The sequence below is a fragment of the Pelophylax lessonae genome (genome assembly GCF_965119305.1).
Source record: "Pelophylax lessonae genome assembly, chromosome: 3".
Classification (NCBI taxonomy): domain Eukaryota; kingdom Metazoa; phylum Chordata; class Amphibia; order Anura; family Ranidae; genus Pelophylax; species Pelophylax lessonae.
The window spans coordinates 36120107-36143689 of NC_138770.1; the positions used below are offsets into that span (position 1 = coordinate 36120107).

Here is a 23583-nt window from a genome sequence, read left to right on the forward strand (position 1 = left end):
GAGGCATAAAACTGAGTCTGATTGTAAAGCAAAAGCATGATGTAAATGTTCATAGATTTTATTGAGTACAACAAATGACATTGTTAAAATTGTATAGATACAAGATAACATGCATGGATGATATCAGTCTGACCAAGACTTAAAAGAATGTACAGTGTCACAAAAATAGGAAATTGACTGAGACAGACATATGTATATGATGTAGGGAGAATTGTCCATGAGGATTGCGTCCTGTAATGCTCTACGCGTTTCGTGTTTCTACACTCATCAGGAGCAGAAGCAATCATTGTTCTATTGAGAGAAAAAATGTCAAAAAATGTATGAAAAGAATATATATCTGGTAGTATCATCGCCAAGGCGTGACAATGTCTGTCAACAAAAGGTAGTCTACTTACAAATTAGTACAAAACTCCGCCACAAGGGGCTGATGAGGAAGGACGCTCCGAAACCGTCTCTCCCGGGAGCTGAGGGAGCAATATCCCGTGCCTGTGGGGTGACCAAACCAAAGATGTGCAATAGGTGCCATCTCCATGGGCTAGAGAACCGCAGCCTCGACTAATCATCCAATATAGTACCTAGGAATGCATGTAGTAAGATAAGTAGATTCATATGTAAAAGTATGAGTATCAAAAGATATGAATCCTAGGTATCATGTATGGTGAGGCAGGGAATGAGTACAATACGCCCAAAAGGAGAGGGGAATGAAGAAAAAGGAAAGAAAGAAAGGAAATACATGCGCTGCATAAGGTGCATGGAGATGTAATAAAGGAAAAATGGGGGTGAAAGGTGGTGCAGTGAGCATGGTGAGGAGGAGAGTGTGACCAAAGAATACCACGGGTGTGGCAAGAGGTGAGTGCAAGGTGAAGAACTAGGGAAGTGCTAGGATGTAGAGGTAACCTGACCCCAGGTACCCCATTAGAGTGTGCAGGTAACGGAAAAAAATAAAAATATTCAGGGATGCCCACACTACCTAAATTAGCCATCGAAAAATTAAATGCGCCAACTTCGTAAGAAGAATTTAGAAGGGCATTCGATTCAATAAAGACAGGGAAAGCCCTAGGTGCAGACGGATATACTTTGCTCTACTATAGGTGTTTTGCAGACAAATTGGCTTGCCGATTTGTACAGGCATATATTTCTCTTAGAGTAGGTCAAATACTGCTTAGGGACATCTTACAGGCGAACATAACAGTCATACCAAAGGAGGGGAAGGGTTCTGCAGTCTGTTCGAGCTACTGGCCCATATCGTTTATGAAATATTATTAAATATCGATTTCAAAATTTTTACTAAGATCCTGGCATCAAAAATAACACAGCATATAACATCTCTTGTATGGAAAACAATTTGGTGTAACCCAAACAAAGAAGCTGCGCAAACAGTGATATCTGACAATAAATGACAATTAACAAAATATGTGCATAAAAAATAAATGTAAACAGTTTTTTGGAATTGCTTCCACAGTGCAAGCTGCAATATGAACGTGAAAACGTATAAATATGAAACGGAAAAATACTGCGCTCAACACTTAGAGACACAAGAAAGTGCTTGTGTGCATAATAATCCAAATGAGTGATAAATAAATGTCCTTAAATAGGTGAATAAATGTGTTAGTCCTTAAAAAGTGCTCAGTGCAAAAGGATCTGTCAGCAGAACCGAATGTACTTCAACTTGATGTGAGGGACCTCCACCAATAAATCCACCCAGTGCTCAGATTAGGTACTCCTTACCAGAGCTAGTTGACCCCTTTGATTATAGGGGGTCTCATACAGCATTTGATCTCCACATGGATCTCCAGGCTATCCTTGCGATATCCTCATTAATGATCAAAGATCAACCTCCGCTAGCATAAGAGACTCCGGGATCAATGGTACCGTTACCTCCTCTGCTGTCTCTTCCAGTAATGTCTCACTACTTCATACCTCATGGAACTTCCTCAGAAGAGTTCTCTTTATGGAACAGGACCCGACAAGGCTGCCCATTGTCTCCTTTTACTTTTATACTTACTCTGGAACCATTTTTACACACGGTTAGGGCAAATCAGGATGTAAAGGGTATTCAGAAGAAGGGGATGGTACATAAATTAGCTGTGTATGTGGACGACATGATTTTCTTTTTCACTTCCCCCTCTGACTTCTTTACCCTCGCTTTTGGTAGAACTGTGCAGATATGGTGCCTGTACCGTATCAACCTGCACCCTGACCGGGCACCTTCGTTGACGGATGCTCCTAGTGCTTCCCGAGGGCTCCAAGCACTCCACCAGACACCGTAACCACTTCAGACCCCACGAACTGCTGCAGCTTGGTTAGGGTCTCGCCATCTCTTACCCACTCTGGACCTACCTACCGTGAGTGAACCTCTCTTTCCCCAGAGAGGGCAGCAAGAACAAGCTCTACACAAGCTCTTACAAGAGCTTAGTGATTATCCAAGGGAGTATGGAAGACCATAGCAATCCCTTGTAGCATATTCCCCCAATAAGAGACAGGACTCTAGATTGAGGGTGAACTAGAACTCTTTATTGAACAAGAAACAGACTTTTATACAGTTTTCCCCGACAAGGTTACCGCCCAGGTGGACCTTGTGGCGAACTGGACATGACATTCACAATCCAGTGAAAACAGAGTTTTGCACTCCCATACAGTGTACACAATCCCTCCCCTCTGCCTGATTACAGAAGTATATGCAGATGAAAGTGTATACAGGAACTAAACAAATTATCTAGCCATCTGTACAGAATAATGTGAGGTCAATACCATTTAACAATGAGACCGGTAAACTTTAACACAATACACATTATCTCCCAATACACAAACAATAGGGAAGTCTTCGAATGACAGTCTGTGTGCCTCTCTCACAGCCAAGCATGGAATACACTGTGTAAGGTGATATTAAATCTTCATATTTCTATATGAAGATATTGCTGACAAATATTGAAGCAATCCAAACCATTAATTATCTGTCTTTCACTCATAGTGACGGTTAGTACCGTCAAAGTGGCCTTACCCTTGCTTTTGGTAGAACTGCGTAGATATGGTGCCCTCTCAAACTTTAAAGTGAATTACTCAAAATCAGGAGCGATGGGAGTGAGCATGACACAATAGCAAAACATCATTGAGGCTCTCCATTTAATTTTAAATGGGCAGATTCACATATTCATTACCTAGGTACGAATATCCTGAACAGTTTGAGTAAAGTTTTTGAACTGATCCATACGCTTAAATTAGATCTTCAGAAATGGGATAAGGAATTGTTTACATTAGAACAGGCAACCGTGGGTATACTATTTGCCGGACTCCCCTGGATTCCAGGGAATGTCACTCCAATAGAGGCCAGTCAATGCCCTTTGGTTGAAGCCATCCTTAAGGTGGCAGGATCGTTTTTTAAACATACAGACCTTTCACCTTTTCCGAGTCTCCTAATCCCAATTTGGGTAATCCATCTTTTCATTTTGGACTGAACGATCTCCAATTTGATATACTGTACCTATTCATCAGGGCTCCTCTCGTTTATTGCATTTTGTCAAGAAAATTGGCTCATGACAAGCCATGAAATTAGGTATTTTTTCCCACAGTTTGGACTTCCTTTGCTGTGCTCAGCTGGGTGCATATCTCCGCACTATGCAGGAGAGGTATTCTCAGATAAGAGACCTGACCACATTCGAAAAGACCTGCCTTGCAGGGAAGCTAATGAGACATTCACTATCCCATCTGTACTCCTGGTTGAGAATGGCCAAAGCTCCACAGGATCTTCATTTTGTTCAACAATGAGAAAGAGATCTACAAATTAACTTCATGCAAACTCAAAAAGATAACATTTTATTATTTGCTCATAAGATATCAAGAAGGAGGATATAAACTTCTTACAAGATGGTACTAAATTCCATTAGTACTACAATGTCTGTAGGTCTGTTGGTGGTGTTGGGAATCGGAGGGTGCCCTATTTCACATTTTGTGGGAATGTCTGAAGTTGAATCACTTTTGGGATATGGTTGAACAGACGGTTAAAGAGCTAATGGGTGTGTCTCTTGAGAGGAAGCGTGTAGCACATTTACTCCATGATACACCCTTATCCAATAAAAGTTTTTAAAACTCACTGTTAAAACCACTCAGTTGCACCAACTAAATATCAATGGAGGGCTAGAATTACAGAAATCCAGAAAATGGAAGATCTCAAGATGTCAATGGAAGAACTGGGCGAGAAATATTGGAAGACTTGGACTCCATATTGCTTGTATAAAGATCAGTTCCCTCTATAATTGGAGGGCAGGGTTATGCACAGGACCTGAGATGCCAGGGCGAGGGCTTTTTGGCTTTTTTGTTTTGTTTTGTGTGGTGGTAGGGTTCTTTTAAAGAGAGAAAGAGAAAACGGAATAAGAAATACGTACTCCTCCTATCCAAATTACACAATTTTGCAATGTGTCTACATTTTGATTGTTTTTGTAGGTAATTGGAAAATCTCTGTAGATGTAGTAATGATGTCATTCTATATATTTATATATAAATAAAGAATAAAAAAAAAAAGGTCTCACACGTGTGGTACCCCCATATTTGGGAGGCATAGCAGAATGTGTTTTGGGGTATAATTTTAATGCTGTGTGTCAGAAATAACTTGTTAAAATTGAAATTTTTTTTGTTTTTTAAAAGACCGCATCAAAAAAACCCACCATGCCTTTTACTAAATACCTTGAACTGTCTCTTTTCCAAAAAATTGGGTAATTTCAGGGGGTCTTTGTGCTGTCCTGGCATTTTAGGGCCTCAAGAAATGAGATAGTCAGTTCATCAGGATTGATAATATACACTGATTTGAGTTATTTTACCAAAGAAATAGAGCGGAATACAGTATGGCTTAAATTTATGAAGAAGATAATTTATTTGCAACATTTAATAACAGAAAAAAATGTGGCTTTTTTTCTAAACGTGTGTATTTTTTTATTTATATAGAAAAAAAAAAATAAAAACTTAGTGGGGATTAATTACCACCAAAATGAAAGCTCTGTCTGTTTAAAAAATATATGATAACAATTTCATTTGGGTACTGTTTTACATGAAATATGTATGAAAAAAGTGCGCTGATTATGGTTTAGGTAAGCTGCTACCTTAGAGCAGTGAATAATATGATGAGTAAATAAAAATCAGGTGCGCTAACCAAAAAAAAAAAAACAATCATATACATCAAAGCATAAATGATAAATTCGTGATATGACAATAAGTGGATACTGGTGCCAAAGTATATAATACACAATAACAGAACAAGTGTAAATCAATACAATTGAACAGAGAAAGCACCCGTGTATATCAAACAATAGTGTCCATCCAGGTAAGTGTCAAAAACAGTCCAAATAGAATGTGAGCGGTGAATCAAAAATCTAAATCCAAAACTCTCCGGTGAAGAAACAATAAAACTGAGAATGTGCAGACCACGTGATTAAAGGTTCAGCGTCCCACCACCAGCTTTACTTCTTACCAAAGGGTTGGGGTTAAAGGGCATAAAGAGAAAACTCTGCTCCAGAGATCATGCAGCAAAGGGGAAAGCTCCAAACTGTTTTACATGACTGAGTAACTGTCATTCAAAATGTGGGAGCGCTGAAAGCTGAAAATTGTCCTAGGCAGGAAGGGGGTAAAAATGTCCGGTATTGGGGTAGTTAAATGTACAGTAACCCTCCTATTACCCCCTCACCACCACATCCTATTATTGTGTGACCAATACCATCCAAATAATTCTTACTTTAATTTCCCATAGTTATCCTTCTACAAGGAGACCTGTATAGATCAAATGACGGCACCAGTGAGGATGGAGGAGGACCGGAGTCACATGACTGAGAAGATCCTAAACCTCACCTTGGAGATCATCTACCTGCTGACCGGAGAGGTGAGGAGGATTCTGGGAGGTCACATGACATTACTCTTACCTCTATTAATAAAACACAGTCCTGACCGGAGAGGTGAGGAGGATTCTGGGAGGTCACATGACATCACTCTTATCTCTATTAATAAAACACAGACCTGACCGGAGAGGTGAGGAGGATTCTGGGAGGTCACAAGACATCGCTCTTATCTCTATTAACAAAACACAGACCTGACTGGAGAGATGAGGAGGATTCTGGGAGGTCACATGACATTACTCTTACCTCTATTAATAAAACACAGTCCTGACCGGAGAGGTGAGGAGGATTCTGGTAGGTCACATGACATCACTCTTCTCTCTATTAACAAAACACAGACCTGACTGGAGAGGTGAGGAGGATTCTGGGAGGTCACATGACATCACTCTTCTCTCTATTAACAAAACACAGACCTGACCGGAGAGGTGAGGAGGATTCTGGGAGGTCACATGACATTACTCTTACCTCTATTAATAAAACACAGTCCTGACCGGAGAGGGGAGGAGGATTCTAACATGATATTCCTATTGGTTCTTCAGAGGTTTCCTCTTCTGAAGTCAGGTGATCATGTGACCATCACAGTGCCTCCATGTGACTCCCTAAAACCTGAAAGACACAACATGCAGAAGATTGTAGAAGTCACCAAGAAGATGATGGAGCTGCTGACAGGAGAGGTGAGCGGTGCTGGGAATTCTGGGACATTATCCAGTAACAGACAAGGGATGTGTCTAGAACATGGACTCATGGAGGCTGCGAATGGATTTTTTTTTACAGTATGTGATATCACAAGATTACCTCTTTTTACAAGTGATCTTTTGTATAATTTTATTGGTTTAGGGTGAATATCTGATAGATATAAAAGCTGAGGTTAAAGAAGAAGAAGAGATGTATGTGAGGGATGATCAGCAGTCTATGGAGGAGAATGGAATAACGGGGACATTTATAGAGGAGGACACTCCTACAGAGATCAGTACAGGTGGGTCATTAACACTAAATACATTCCTCCACCCATACTGCTCACTGATTGGATATTAGCCTGGTCACTTTCCTGAGAAATTCTTAAGTTGAAGGTGAAGAAGAGATAAAAGAGGAGGGTGATGAAGATAGGGTGATGAAGTCAGATTTTCCAAAAGAACACAAAGATCTGTACCAGGACACCATGGTGGAGTCATCCAGCTACAGAAACCCACCAGAGAGATGTCCCCTTCCTCTGTATTCCTGGGATTCCACACAGGAAGGTCACACCATCCCTCACCATCATCAGGTAGATGAGGAACAATTATTAGTAATGATTTATACACAGCATGCATGATACAATGAATGTTTTATTATATATTTCAGAGTGGAAACCTCAGGGATGATAATATTGATGTTAAAGAAGAGTATAAAGAGGAGGATGAGGAGTATGGTGTGATAAAGGAGTTTTCAGAAGGACACAAGGATATGATGGAGCCACCTAATACCAGGAACCCACCAGAGAGATGTCCCCGTCCTCTGTATTCCCGGGATTCCACACAGGAAGGTCACACCATCCCTCACTATCACAAGGTTGTTGGGACGGATCTTATAAAACACAGACTTATGGAGACAATGTGTGGATTTTTTATGTGATGACACAATAATAAATCGTATATTTTACAGATGATATTCTCTCCCATTTTCTTTATTTAGAGTGGAGATCCAATCGATATAGAATTTGAGATTAAAGCAGAAGAAGAAGAGACGTATGTGAGGAATGATCAGCAGTCTATGGAGGAGGATGGAATAACGGGGACATTTATAGAGGAGGACACTCCTACAGAGATCAGCACAGGTTGGTTATTAATACTAAATACATTCCTCTGCCCATACTGCTCACTGATTGGTCCAGAGTAGGGCAAGGACTGGGTGATATCAGCCTGTAACACCCTGGTCACTTTCCTGAGCTGGGTTCCTCGTCCTGTATTTCTGTATTTCTCTCGGATAATCTTCCTTCTCTGTGCTGCAGACACAATTTATGTCTCTAGACTGGATTTATGGAGATTCTGGGGTTCAGGTGGCAGCAAAATGTTCATTTTCACCATATGCATCAATTTGACCTGGGACATGTTTTTGGATTTTCTGCCCAATGCCCGAGTCTAGCAAGATCTCTGACAGAACAATTCTCCCAGGGTTACTTGCTCTGTTGTCTGCTGGCTGTGCTGGGTGGAGGGATATGTCTGTATAGTCTCACACCCAAGTCACTGAGTGCAGTCTTAGGAGATGGGAGGCAGTGGTGTGGGACCTCTGCAACTTGTCTCATGTAAACATTTAAGCTTCCACTGATTACTGAATACCAATATTATGACTCCTGACCCTCACACTATATAATTTATATTGTACATTTCAAACTCCTGACCCCTGCACTATATACTTTATGTTGTACATTACATACTCCTGACCCCTGCACTATATACTCCTGACCCTGCACTATATATTCTATGTTGTACATTACAAACTCCTGACCCCTGCACTATATACTCTATGTTGTAAATTACATATTCCTGACCCCTGCACTATATACTCTATGTTGTAGATTACATACTCCTGACCCCCACATTATATACTCTATTTTGTGCATTACATACTCCTGACCCCTGCACCATATACTCTATGTTGTACATTACAAACTCCTGACCCCTGCACTATATACTCTATGTTGTACATTACAAATTAGTATAGCAACCATTTCTCTCAACATGAGTGTGAAGGAAAATAACATTCGGCACACAAATATCGAGTGAAATTCACGTTACATATGAAATGTTTAAATGGCAAAGAAAATGATAGGATGACACCGTACTTTTCAATCATATAGAGGCAGGTTAGTAGCTGTATAAGAGCACACAATATACAAACATTTATACGTTATGATACCCATACAACAGATGTATACGGTATACCTCTCAAGTAGTTGTAATAGTGAGAGTCGAGGAGCACCAGATGTTCCACACCTTGATATATTTGTGTGGAAAACCCCTATGCTCAAAAATGAATTTTTCATAAGAGAGTATCTGGTTTACCATGTGTATCCATTGACGAATAGATGGGGGAACAGACTGGTTACACTTAGGTGCGATGGCTTTACGGGCCAGAAATAATGTTTCCCAATGTTAAACTCTGGTGTTTCTAGGCCATTGTTCCTTATTTGGATACACCCAGCAGGAAAATCCATGGGGTACATGGCACCGGGACAGAAAGGATGTTAGACAATAGTGCTGTCACCTGTTGCCAATATCTATCTATCACTGGACATGACCACTGTAACAGAACCGCCAACCCACCATGTGTTTGTGGTCTTCCATCAGTATACAGCTTCCTTACAGTCATGAACATATATACCAGATTATCCCAGCCGCCCTCATACAAAGCTAGCCAACAACTTAGCTTGTACTGGAATGACTCTTTATTGAACAGTCACACAGAATTTATATACAGCATGGACCTCCCACTCCTGATCATATTACCACACACAGGTCGGGTTGCCTGATTACATTATCATATGCAGATGAAATTGTATACAGAAACAGAATTAACCTGAACTAATTATCTGGCCATCTGGACAGAACAATGTGGGCTCATTAACATTTTAACAATGGGACAGGTAGACTTAACACAATACACATCCCACCTCAAAACAGATAATAGGACAAAACTGCCAATGACTGTCTATCCGTCTCCTACATTGAAGTACATGGAATACACATCTATGTATTGCTATTATTATTTAGGAGTCAGACTTCATGGCAACAGGCTACAGGTCTTACAGTGTAAAGTGGGATTAAATCTTCATACTCCTTGAGAGATATTGCTGACAAATATTACTGTCCCACTTGAAGCAATCCAAACCATTAAGTATCTGTCTTTCACTCCCAGTGACGGTGAGTACCCTTACAACCACATCACATGAGAAGAATCTGCCCATTGGTAGTTACATCTTATGCACGCAGATGTTGGTATACAATGCATGGCATGTAGTCGTACTGGGGTAAGATGGGACTTGATGGAACATGTAGAGTTGAATATGTTTATTGGTAATTGCTGGTGAGACAAATAATTGGGGAAGAGCATACCTCATCCCAGTCTCTGACAAATCAGGTATAAGGACTTGCCACTTATCACAACCCATAAGAAGTGAGAGTATACAGTGGAGATTAAGCTTGTTGGGGCCTTGTGACCGGAGTACACCGACCAATGGATAATCAGGAAACTCAGCACCAGAAACTCCTAATTGGGTCTGCAAAACATGGCGAAACTGAAGATATCTATAGAATGCATTATGTGAAAGTGCACACTTATTTTGTAATTCAGTAAAGGAGGCCAGAACTTCGTAAGAGTATACTGAATCTAGAGTGACAACACCCCTATGCTTGCAAAAGGCATAATCCACACATTTCTGTAAATGAGGAAACATGGGATTATGGCACAAGGGTAGAGCGACATTGATGTCCCTGAATTCAGGATGTTGTTATTCTTAATGGTGCCACCACGCATTGGCAAACGTGGTGTATTTTTCGTGCAGCACAATTAGAAAAAAAAAAAAAAGACGAGGGAATTCTTTCCCTGTGTTTCTGTGGGGCAGCCCACTGAAATTAATACGCTGATCAGCATGCAACTGCACAGATGTAAACCAAGCGTTTGTTCACATGTGGGGCTGAGGGCCAGTAAAACCACACACTTTATCTGCATTTTTTACAACTCCTAATTGCTCCCCCTTTAGCTGCAAAGGAAACAGCTGGAGGGTGTCTGGAAATACACACAGAAATAGGGGGTCAGGGTTAAAAGTAATGTGAATACATACACACATATGTAAACACACATATACATGCAGACATATAAACACACATACATGTGGATAAATACATGCAAACACACACATACATACATGCGCACACACGCATATACATGTACACACATAAACTTACATGAACACACAAATATATACATATGCACATACACATATATACATGCGCACGCGCACACGCATCCACACACTCACACATTACTCACTCTGCATTACTTACTTTCACTCTCCCTGCTGGGTACTGTACAGTAGGGGGAGGCAGAGGGCACATCTCCCTTGCTTTCATTTTAGAATGTGTAAACACAGTCTGGCTGAGCTCCCAATTGACAAGTGCGGCTGAGGCTCGGGGAGCTCGGTCTCATGCGACAGACTTTCTCTGCCAAAATACAGAGTTGCCGTACCCTTGGTGACCTCAGGTGGCACCCCAGTCGAGAAAAGCTGTGATAACATCCTCAAACTTTGGAACCTTAAACAGAAAGTGATAATGAGGGAGGAGTCAATAAGGTTCACTGAAAGGAAATATACAACCCTCCAGGTGAGAACAATCCAACCCTCAAGCAACTAGGTGTAAGTCCAGTCTGTGGTCTGGATCCACTCAATGTAAACAAAAAGAGTTTTGACCGCACTCGAGTGGATGAAGATAAAAATTATGCTTTTATTAAGATTGTAAATCCAACAAAACAAGACAATCGAGCCACAGACAGTTGACGCATTTCACGATTCAAGATCACTTAATCATTTATGATTAAGCAATCTTGAATCGTGAAATGCGTTGATTGTTATGTTGGATTTACAATCTTAATAAAGGATCATTTTTATCTTCATCCACTCAAGTGTGGTCAAATTTTTTTTTTTTTACATTGGGAGGAGTCAATAACCCAATGATGGTGGTTTTTAGGATCAGTCCAGTCTTCATCTTGGTTGTTCTCCCCCATCCTCACTCTCTGACCTCTGGTGGGGCTCAGCCCCGCTGTTATTCATGAATAAATCATGGACTAAATAAGAAATGTGCAGTACTTCTTGTGTTGGGAAGATGGCAATGATTGATAGAGGGGGTGGGGTCACTCATCCTATAATCCCTTCATCATTGTCACTCCTATAAAAGACAGTTCTTGTTGTTTCCTCACTCTCTGACCAAGGTCCATCAAAGAAATGAACTGGTAGGAGATCAGAGGACCCATTTACTAGTTACCCTGAGGGTGGAATTGTAGGATCCCCAGAGAAAAAGCTGTCTCATGTGGGCGGAGTCCTGGTTTAGGGGAACCAATCTGCTCATGTCTAGTAATAATATTTGTTTTTCTATTTTAGTAGATGGACGGGAGATGAGGAAAACCTCAGAGGATTGTCTCACTTTGTTTCCAGACTGTAAAGTAGAAGATGAGGACATCACACAGTATAGTCCAGGAGAAAACCCGGCTACCTCAAATGTCCATCCGGCACCATACAGTGTAGAAGGACCATCGTATTCCTCTCATCCTGAGGAACCTGAGACTGTGAGGGACAGTGCTGGACCATCGTATTCCTCTTATCCTGAGGAACCTCCGACTGTGAGGGACGGTGCCGGACCATCGTATTCCTCTTATCCTGAGGAACCTCAGACTGTGAGGGACGGTGCCGTCCTTTTAACAGATAAGAGGTTTTCCTGTACTGAGTGTGGGAAGTGTTTCCCTTCTAAATCCAAACTTGATGTGCATAAACGATCTCACACGGGGGAAAAACCGTATTCCTGTCCAAAGTGCGATAAATGTTTTTCAAAGAAGTGCCATCTTTCAGTACATAAGAGATCTCACATGGGGGAGAAGCCATATTCCTGTTTTGAGTGCGGGAAGTGTTTTAATTCAAAATCCAGTCTTAATGTTCATAAAAGATTCCACACAGAGGAAAAAACACATTCCTGTCCTGAGTGTGGGAAATGTTTTTCTCAGAAGTCCATTCTTTACAGACATCAGAGATCTCACACTGGTGAAAAGCCGTATTGCTGTCCTGAATGCAGGAAATGTTTTTCAGAGAAGTCCATTCTTTACAAACATCAGAGATCTCATACAGGGGAAAAGCCGTATTCCTGTCCTGAGTGCAGAAAATGTTTTTCAAGGAAATCCAGTCTTTTCAAACATCAGAGATCTCACACAGGTGAAAAACCATATTCCTGCCCTGAGTGCGGGAAAGGTTTTTCAGACAAATCCAATCTTTACACACATCAAAGGTCTCACACAGGGGAAAAACCATATTCCTGTCTTGAGTGTGGGAAATGTTTTTCAGTGAAGTCTCATCTTTACACACATCAGAGATGTCACACAGGGGAGAAGCCATACTCCTGTCCTGAGTGTGGGAAATGCTTTTCACAGAAGTCCAATCTTTACAGACATCAGAGATCTCACACGGGGGAGAAGCCACTTTCTTGTCCTGAGTGCGGAAAATGTTTTTCAGACAAGTTCAATCTTTACAGACATCAGAGATCTCACACAGGGGAGAAGCCGTATTCCTGTCCTGAGTGCAAGAAATGTTTTTCACAAACGTCTGATCTTTACAGACATCAGACATCTCACACGGGAGAGAAGCCATATTCCTGTCCTGAGTGCGGGAAATGTTTTTCACAGAAGTCCCATCTTTACACACATCAGAGATGTCATATGGAGGAGAAGCCGTATTCCTGTCCTGAGTGCGGGAAATGTTTTTCATTGAAGTCCTATCTTTACAGACATCGGAGATCACACATGGGGGAGAAGCCACTTTCCTGTCCTGAGTGAGGGAATTGTTCTTGTCTTCCTGTACATCAGGTATCCCACACAACCTTTGAGGTGTATTTGTGAAATGAGTGTGGGAAATGTCTTCTATATGAAAGTTGCTGGACATCACAGCTCTCATGTGGGGAAGAAGCACACCCTGATATACACCTCAGATATACTTCATGGCTGATCTTCATCATGTAAGAAACACTTCACAAGGAGATCAGAGATCACCAAAGACATGGATGAAGTGTTGTCCCGTGTTGGCCATTGATAGCAGTAGAAAAATAAAAATGGAGTCATTACCTTTCATTGGCTGAGTACTTTTTGTGGTGTAAGGTTTTGTAACCATTTAGGTCTATTTTTTTTTAAAATGTTTTGGACAAATGTTACATGCATTAATCCGGTCATTGTGAATTTATATGTTCAGTGCTCAATTCACCTAAATAATTATTTACACAAATAATCTCCAGCAGCTGGATCAACTTATCCCCCAAGACAAGTAAGATAAAACAGAACTATATATTCACAGTGCTATGATCCTCCAATGATAAATTATCTAATAATAATCGCCTTTAGCTGTCAAATATCCAACAACAAGTAGTCTGAGTGTCCTTAAATGATGCACTCCAGATCATCCATTGTCCCAGTTAAATGCAAATATCTCTTCCAATCATTTGCCAACACCTCTGTGAAATATACTCAAATAAAAATTGGACTGTCAGCAAATGATCAGACTCTTATAAACAAATGGGTCATATCAAGCATGATAATTTAACCACAAAGATCCTCAATGAAAGCGCTGAGGGATTCTATAAGTCTGTACTGCCACAAACCAGTGTTTTGAATGCTGGTGGTTGGTAATTGTAGTTGCACATATGTGAAAGACCAAAACCAATGCAAACATATAAAATGTTTATTGGTCCAAAAACAAACTTAAAAAGGATAAAAAGGTTCCTGTGTAAACAAACTGGACTGTGGAAGTGTCAATCACATGTTGCTATAATCCCACATGGAAGTGTCTTGGAAAGCTGAAAACACTTAGACCTCGTTTCTACTGAACGGGTCGGTTTGTTACAGTACGCTATTTTGAGTGTTTCTATTATGAAAGTGGCCCATACAACCGAACCAAACCGCAGTATTCCTGGTCCTCCTTCAGATGTAGGGCCATAGGAAATGGTACGGTACGGTTAGGGCGGAGCTACTGGCGTCACACGATACATTCCACTGATTGGTGGACAGGAAAACATCAATGCTCACGTCAAACGAAAGCGCAAAACAAACACCACGTTTAGTATAAACCCTGCATGGCCTCTGGCGGTCCGACTTGCAGTGGAAACGCTCACCTGAATAGGCCAGACCATTTTAACCCTTCCAAACTGTACTGGCCTGAACCGTTCTGCTCACTGGAAATGAGCCAATACTGTACCATCAAGCAGGTGCTGGAGGAGAGAGAGGAGATTGTCTTCCCAAGTAAAACCACTCGTTCTCCCAGATGGAAAAAAGCAGATGCTGTTTAAAGGATATGGTATGGTGAAGAGCCCAATGTGTACCGCTGTGATGGACTGCTGGCACAATGTGGAAAAGTTAGGGATGTATTTGGCAGGAAAAGATGACATGAGGCTGTGTAGCAAGGCTGCGGGCTGGGCAATGAATCCCAGGACAATCCCGGGAGACTCAAGCAAGGGGTGGGTAGCCGAAGCTTCCGGATGGCGCGCCAGATGCAATGCCACAGCTGCTGTGGTCACTAGATGCGGCGTGTGTTGAGACACCGGGGGATAGCAACAACGTTGGAGCAATTTCTCAGAAGGCTGTCATCATGATGATGCGTTTTGGGTGTGGTCCATCTTCAGATCATGTGACAAAGGCAGCCTATGAGAGTTTGAATAAGAAATGAATGGGGAACCAAAATCAATCCTAAAGGCAGAATGATCTTTCTCCTCCTCCAGCATAACAAAGGAAGATATAAGAAGCTTAGTGTGTGAGTGTCCAGTAGACTAACTGCCGTGTCCCTGTGACAAGCGCAACCAAGAGGTAAGAGGACCCCCTAGTTGGGTCTTTAAGGGCAGATAATAAATAGTGTATGATCACAGTATAAAAGCGTATTATTTATTACATATAAAGATAATAATAGAAATACATGACAAGGAATCAAAACAATGTAGAAGCTGTACCAACAGGTACAAATCGACCACAGGTAAACCTGGGTGACAAAATGGGTTACCAGGACAAAACATCCACCCCACACGGGTCACACTGATATGTTCATGTTCAATATGTTTCGGAGAGTCAGTAATTCCTTCTTCGGGGAATAAATCTGAACATAACACTTGGGTCTAAAAAGTGCAAAAATATAAATATCAGTACGAATATTATACAGAGGTTGTATCCATACAATCACAGTGGCAAAAGAATAGATGATACTCACATTGATATATGCACAAAAAACATAAGTGGGTTTTCTAAATCCCCAATATCCATGTCCCCGTATGTACAATGCTGGATGAGGCCTACAATTGGGGGCCAAGTAGGTGTAGACCGTCCGTAATTCTGTATGAAGTGTCAATGATAAGGGGCTCCAAGATGAGCAAAAAAGTTTCCAAAGCACAGCTGCGGTACATCTAACTCTTCATTCAACCAATTGGGTGACATGGTGGACAGCTTAAAAATCCAAAAGGTTTCCCTCTTGCACAATAAGGAAAACCTCTCATTGGTAGTCAGACCCCATTCCGGTATGCACTCAATGGCACAGACCGATTTCTAATACTTTGACTATGGTGAATTTTGAAATTTCGGGGCACACTATGTAAATCATAATCTCCAGAGATAAAATGGCTGTGGCCACCTATCCCCTTTCTGAGGGTGCACCCAACATAAGAAAGGTTACAAGGACTTGTGAGCATATACACAACATATTCTGTGGATCAAGTTATAAATTGCTTAATGTAAAAAACATTGCCAGCTTTGTCCATAAATGAGGTTTGTCCATGTCTAATGAACTGGCAAGTTAAACAGCCCCCTCGTCAAGCATGATGTCAAACAGAACATTGGCCTCCAGGTATGTATCCCTCCTTCATTCAAATATGTGGATATATCATATATTCCTCTGTCCTTTTGTCTCTTTCAAGAAGGATTATGAAAAACAGAGAACCGATTTCATAGGGTAGTATTTTAAGCAATAAAAACGGTGGTAATTTATGCTTACATAAATGTTAAATGCAATAACCCAAATAACTTGTTGTATGTGTGTCACCGGCGCAACTTAAATTTAGACTGAATTTATTTGGTTTGCTGCAGCTAAAGTGACTCCATGCACAGGAGTGTGAATGAATAAAAAACTGTGAATAGCGGAATGTAATGGATCAACCGACCCCCCGGACTAGGTACCTCCGTTGACGGATGCTCCTAGTGCTTCCCGAGGGCTCCAAGCACTCCACCAGACACCATAACCACCTCAGACCCCACGAACCGCCGCAGCTTGGTTGGATCTTGCAATCTCCTACCCACCCTGGACCTACAACAAGGCTCCAGGTTCTTCCAGTGGGTGAACCTCTCTTTCCCCAGAGAGTGCAGCAGGCACAGGTAAAAGCTCTTACAAGAGCTTAGTGATTATCCAAGGGAGTATGAAGGACATAGCAATCCCTTGTAGCATATTCCCCCAATGAGAGACAGGACTCTAGATTGAGGGTGAAGGATCTCTTTATTGAACAAGAAACAGACTTTTATACAGTTTTCCCCCACAAGGTTTCCCGCCCAGGTGGACCTGGTTGAGAACAGGCCCTGACATTCACAATCCAATGAGTTTTACACTCCCATACAGTGTTCACAAAGATATACACTGTGGACAATCCCCCCCTCCCCCTTAGCAGTCAATCCACTTTCACATATACATCCCATAATAGGTTTATCTTAAGGCAGACAAAACAATGTGAGGTAGTTAACATTTAACAATGGGACAGGTAAACTTTAACACAATACACATTCCATTTCAATACACAAACAATAGGGAAGCCTGTCAATAATAGTCTGTGTGTCTCTCTCACAGACAAGCCCACAGAATACACATTATCTAGAAGTCAGACTTCATGGCAATGGTCTATAACAGTCTTAATCTCTCAGTGTAAAGTGGGAATAAATCTTCATATTTCTATATGAAGATATTGCTGACAAATATCACTGTCCCATCTGAAGCAATTCAAACGATTATTTATCTGTCTTTCACTTCCAGTGACAATGAATACCGTCACAGCTGCGCTAACCTTAAACGTGCAAATAACAATCTTCCTGCTCATTTAATTAACAACTATAAAAATGTGCAACCAAATCCCAAGAAACCATGTAGTGAACATTGTGTCCCCAACACTATTATACTAATATATCAGATCTCATATACAAACGAAAGAAAAAATATCAAAGAGAAAATGTCAAAGTGTCCATTAGTCCATTCTGTACCAAACAAATATAATATAAATCTTATTCATGCAGTGCTTCTCCCAGGTGTGTGTGAATCAACCACCTGCCAAAACATGCACTCACCAGCAGATGTTGTAATATGGGTCTTAACACTGTTATGCCTCTGTGGGTCCCTCTTATAGGTCTTGCTTATGGTCCCGACAGCTGTGGCAATGCTCCACTAGGTCACAATTTATTCCTCTTAGTTCCCCTCTCATGCGTGTATAGAGTAAACAATAGCCATCATTGCACAACTTACATGTAAAATGGTTTATTGGAACATTAAAGAGTATATATACACACTCACTTTTGTTGGAGCCCTTAGACCAGCACTAAGTCTAACCAGCGGTCTCTGGGACTGTGCAATCACTGCTCTGTGCACTGGAGCTGGCATGCGCTCCAAGCCTCGATTTCGTTATTGTGACCAAAACCTTAAAGCGGGGTTCCGGGCACAAAAACGACCTTTTTTTTTGTGCCCGTCCGCTTGGTCTTCTTAACCTGAAAAGGAATTGGATAGTTAGGTTTTTTGTTTTACACTCACCTTGTAATTTTAGATAGAATATACTCACCTATTCTTCACTTCCTCCCTCAGTGCCGTGGCTCCGCCGTCACTTCCTGTCTTGCGATGATTCCTGGGAGCTGAACGTCATCGCTCCCAGGAATCAATACGACGGCACCGGCCCCGCTCGTCACTTCCGGGGCGACGCCGCATTCCCTGCTAAACAGCTTCTGGGCATGCCCAGAAGCTGTGGAGGAATGCGGCGCCGCACTGGAAGTGACGAGAGGGGGCGGTGCAGGCGCATTCTGGGGGAAGAAGACGCCGAAGAGGATCGCGCCAGCTTCAGCTGCCCACAAGAGAGATGGCAACGCTGTGGAAGAAATTTTATAAGTGAGTATTTCTTCTTGCAGGTAAGTGCGAACCGGGACAGATCAGAGGCTAGCCATTGTGGAATGTACTAGCCCTGACTGTCCCGGGGGTATGTTTATTAAAAAAATGTTTCTGTGCCCTGAATTCCGCTTTAAGTGCTTCATCCACGTTCCACTTGCCTCAATGTGTTTCACAATTACATATGCGTCATCAGGAACAGCCCCCTCGTCAAGCATGATGTCAAACAGAACATTGGCCTCCAGGTGTATCCCTCCTTCATCCAAATATGCAAGTCAGGTATTCCTCTGTCCTTTATTTTTTCCAAGAAGGATTATGGAAAACAGAGAACCAATTTTTATAGGGTAGTATTTCAAGCAATAAAAATAGTGATCATAGAATTATGCTCACATAAATGTTAAATATATTAGCCCAAATAACCATAAAATTAGCCGTATGTCCAACCATATCTCCCCTACAGTCAAACACACCACTGTGCAGGACTCACATGAAGATGGTCTCTCACCAGATATTGGGACCTTTGGATCTCTTAGGATAATAAAGGGAGTGTTGTAATGAACCATAATTATCACATATCCTTCTTGGTCCCTGGTGTTGCTATTCAGACCACCATAGGCCCGTTCAATAGCTCCAGAGAGTATAGAAAAGGCAAAACTCATGGGATTCTGACCCATGCTGGGTAGGGGGTTCTGGGGTGATCTGGTAAAATGTGGAAAAACTGACTTTCAGTTTTCCCAGGTAACAGTCGCCCACCTGGCTCACCCAAACTCCCCACCTGCCCACCAATCCCCACATTTTCAAGCCCCCTGCATTTGCAATCCCTGGCACCCACACACAGACCACATAACCTCTGTGCTGGGCACCAGGGAGCTCCTTTCTACAGAAGGGCTTCACTACCTCCTCCTAGTAGTCTTCCCACACCCCTGCACCTGCATGTGGATTCACCGACCCCCCGAATCACAGACCAAAACAGCCCCCCTTACCAGGATCCCAAAACCGCGAAAGACCCCTGCTTGGCTGGCCTCTGCTACTTGCCCCTTGCTTTCTCTGCCCCAAGCCCTCCACTGCTGTCTGGTGAGTCGATTAAAGAGATTGTAAACAAAAAAAAACCCCGTAAGACAAAGGAATAACGAGCTACTATGCATTGCATACTAGCTCATTATGAAATACTTACCTTAGAACAAAGCCCTCCAGTGGCACCTGCACACTCCTTAGACAACTGACATTTTCCCAGTGTTTCTTCTGGCTTCGCGGGCTCCGGCGCATAAGCACAGGAGCAGCCATTCACGGCACGGGCTCTGAAGGTCCAGCATGGTAAGCCAGATCTTTAGAGCGCATGTGCCGATGACGTCATCGGCTGCATGCACTCTGAATATCTCCTAAACTGTGCAAGCTTAGGAGATATTCAGAGTACCTACAGGAGAGCCTTATTATAGCCTTACCTGTAGGTACAATTAAAAAATAAGACTTTACTTTCTCTAACTCCCACTGTGCCAGAGTTCTGCCATCCATGCAGTGTGCCAAGCCTTGTGCTGAGAACCTAACCCTTGACATGCCCTGTGCTGAGTACTGAACCAGCGTTGTAGCCAATCACTGCCTACCCTTGCTGTGTGCCTGGACTACTGCCCTGTGGCAGTTTGTTTTGAACTCTGATCCTTGCCCCTCTCTGCCGGTCCCCATCTTTCAATAAAAACCTTGTGTATACTCCTGCTCTCCGCATGCGTTGTGTCACAAACTAGTGGCAGCGGTGGTATCAGAACGTGGAAGAGGATGATAGAGAGCAATAGCCCACTAACACTGGACCTAACCCAGGGTAGTGAATACAGGATTTGAACTGTGGCAAGTTTGCAAGAAAGAGCTTGTGAACTGGGCCTTGCCTGCAGGGGCCTGTCCTAAGATGAGCTTGTCACTGCCATCAAAGAAGTCATCCTTTGAGGAGCTTACAGCTTGGAAACTTCCCAGCCAGAGACGAGAGACATTTTGGGCACCAGAGCCCCCTTTGGATGACAGATGGGAGGCTATCTAGATGGCTCATGAGAGGGAAACCCTGGGAGGCCTCAGAGTATGAGATTCCCTCCCTAACCCTCAAAGTGTGACTCTTAAGGACTTTAAGCCCTTCTGTGAAGCTGCATGGGATGTAGAAAGATTATTGAGACTTTAAAAACTTATGTCAGCTGCTTGGAGGTGCCCAGTGTGGACTGGGTGCATCATCTGGTAAGCCTGCTGGAAAGGGGTGTAGCTGCCACATACCAGGACACCTAGAGAAATCAAGACTACAATAGGGTCAAACAGACTGTTTTGTTACACTACACTGTAACCCCAGAAACCCACTGGATCCAATTCCGGGACCTTTCTTGTCACTCTGAGCCGTACTTTAAAATAATTGCGCACAAAATATTGTGGACCTGCCGGCAAGGAGAACAGGTTCAGGGGTCGCCCTTGGTCCCTTCCATGAGACTGGACTACCTGAGCCTGACTTTGGGCTCATCCTTAGCCAGGGTGTTTCTTCTTCTGGAAAAACTCCAAAAACTAAAGACTGCGGTTCAGCTGTTGCTGTCTAGCAAATGGTCGTCCCTTCGGACCTGTATGAGAGTTCTGGGACTGATGGTGTCATCCTTCGAGGCGGTCCCCTTTGCTCAAATCCACACGAGGATCCCCCAGAAGGAAAACCTTCTCAAATGGAACAAGAATCCAAATTCCCTGGACATTCAGATCCAGCTGAGCTGTGTGACCAGGGAGTCCCTGATCTGGTGGCTTCGGTCCCCGATGCTCAAGCAAGGGGAATCCTTCATCCCTATATATTGGACAATTATCACCACGGATGCAAATCTGTCCAGGTGGGTGGGAATTTTTGGCAGATTGTCTGCTCAAGGAGTCTGGTCCCTGGAGGAATCCAGGATTGATGTTTGGGAGGGAGATGTTTTGTAGTCCACTACACATGGTTTACTGAGATTTGGAGGAAGAAGCTCTGGAGGTTTTGAGACATTTATTGGTGGTGATATCATTTATTGAAGTATAAAGGAGACGTTGGATGGACTTTGATGCTACTTTATGGTTTATCACTGGATACTGATGAGGTGAAATGCGTTGATGATTTAAAACATCTTTTACTTTGATTAAAAGAGGGCGGGATTTATGGATATAAGGGGAGCGGTCATTGTATTTATCACCCATTTCCCAATGCTAGACAATACAAGAAGCTGACACTCTATAAGAAGTCTTGTCTCTGCCAGCTGGGGAAATAGCGAGTGGGAAAACGAGTTGTTGAGGATTTGAATAGTAAACTCCTTCATTGTTCCTGGTCAGCTGGGGAAATATTGACTCCCAGACCTTCCCAGCCAGAAAACTGGTTGGAGGATTGGAATAGTAATCTCCTTCATTGTTCTCAGCTGGGAGTGTCGGGGGTTTCATTGACTTTTACCCAACTTCACTTCCACAACAAACTCTTCTCTAGGCAGGGCTGCTGTTAGGAATGATGGGGCCCCGTACAGCCTACCTGATGGGGCCCCCTTCAACCCCATCCCTGGCCCCGCCTCAAAACAAAATGCAGGTTTGTCACCGTTTACGTATATATGTGCGGGACCAACATGCATGTTTGCAATTACTCATGAACAAGGGGGAATGGGGGCTTTAAAAAGGTTTTACATTTTATTTTAATTATGTTACTTTGTGCAAAGTTGCTGGGGCTATTATGATGCAGGGATGACCAAGATATCACCCTTCCAATCCAGGGACGTGCCAGTGTTCTGTCAGAATAGCGCTACCTATCAGATTCTGCTACCGGAAGTAATATACAGACTAGAACAACTTACTGCGCATGCGTCATGCATTCCAACATGGCCGCTATGCATACCAATAGCTTTCTTAATGACACGAAGCAGCGGTGGACATCTTCTTACACCCACGCAAGTCTTCAATTTTACATTTATTTTATCAGTAAACTGACCTTATAGAATAAATCACAGTATTACATTTGTATTATTATTGTATTCTAGTAAATATAGCGAGAAACCTGCGGCCAATGTGGTGACGGCCACCTTGGTACACCCCGCACTGCTCAGCGACAAACTGATTATATAGTGAAATAGACTGTTCCACTCGGCTGCGGTGAAATAGTCTATTTCAGTATATAAGGTGAGTTTACTGCTAAAATAAATGTAAAACTCCAGACTTTCGTGGGTGTAAGAAGATGTCCGCTGCTGCTTGGTGTTCTGTCACATTAGGAAACCTATTGGAACGCATAGTCGCCATGTTGGAACACATGGTGCATGCGCAGTAAGTTGTTCTTTCCGAATGCCACTTCTGCTAGCAGAATCTGATAGGTAGCGCTATTCTGACAGAACACTGATACATCAATGGGCGGGAAGAGGTTAAAGGGGAGTGGTTTGACTGCACATGTTTACTGTCCCCCAAACACAAGTTTAAAGTAGCATCTCACTGTGTCCTATGATCACCAGCATGAAAATCACACAGGCTACAGGTGCCCTGTCACAGTGTCATATGGATGCTGGGGATGCTGACTTTGTTATGCAGTAACACTCACTACAGTCATAGCTTAAAGTCAGCATCCCCAGCATTCATGTGACACTGTGACAGGGCACCTGTAGCCTGTGTGATTTTTATGCTGAGATCATAGGACACAGTGAGGACTCTATCCTCTGTTCTTCACTCACTGTGTCCAATCCAGCCACGCTGTCCTCCTGCTGTTCCCTGTCAGCTGCTGAGCAATCTGCCTCCGTACATGATCACACTCTGCACTTGAGTAAGGGGAGGCGGGGCTGAGCAGAGAATTATTGTATCCCTCCGCCAGGCAAAGCA

General features: G+C 42.6%; 3 protein-coding genes across 3 annotated transcripts in view; 2 read left to right on the plus strand and 1 right to left on the minus strand.

Moving 5' to 3' along the window:
- LOC309550686 (uncharacterized protein) overlaps positions 1-23583 on the plus strand; it is an 801473-nt gene that overhangs the window by 757559 nt on the left and 20331 nt on the right. Inside the window, exon 10 of the mRNA XM_082251021.1 lies at positions 12709-13345. Coding sequence (XP_082107147.1) covers positions 12709-13345 — 637 coding nt within the window. The remainder of the gene's footprint in view (positions 1-12708; positions 13346-23583) is intronic.
- LOC309550702 (uncharacterized protein) overlaps positions 1-23583 on the minus strand; it is a 975511-nt gene that overhangs the window by 588611 nt on the left and 363317 nt on the right. The gene's annotated exons all lie outside the window — the stretch shown is intronic.
- LOC309550720 (uncharacterized protein) overlaps positions 1-23583 on the plus strand; it is a 590048-nt gene that overhangs the window by 343334 nt on the left and 223131 nt on the right. The window lies entirely within an intron of this gene.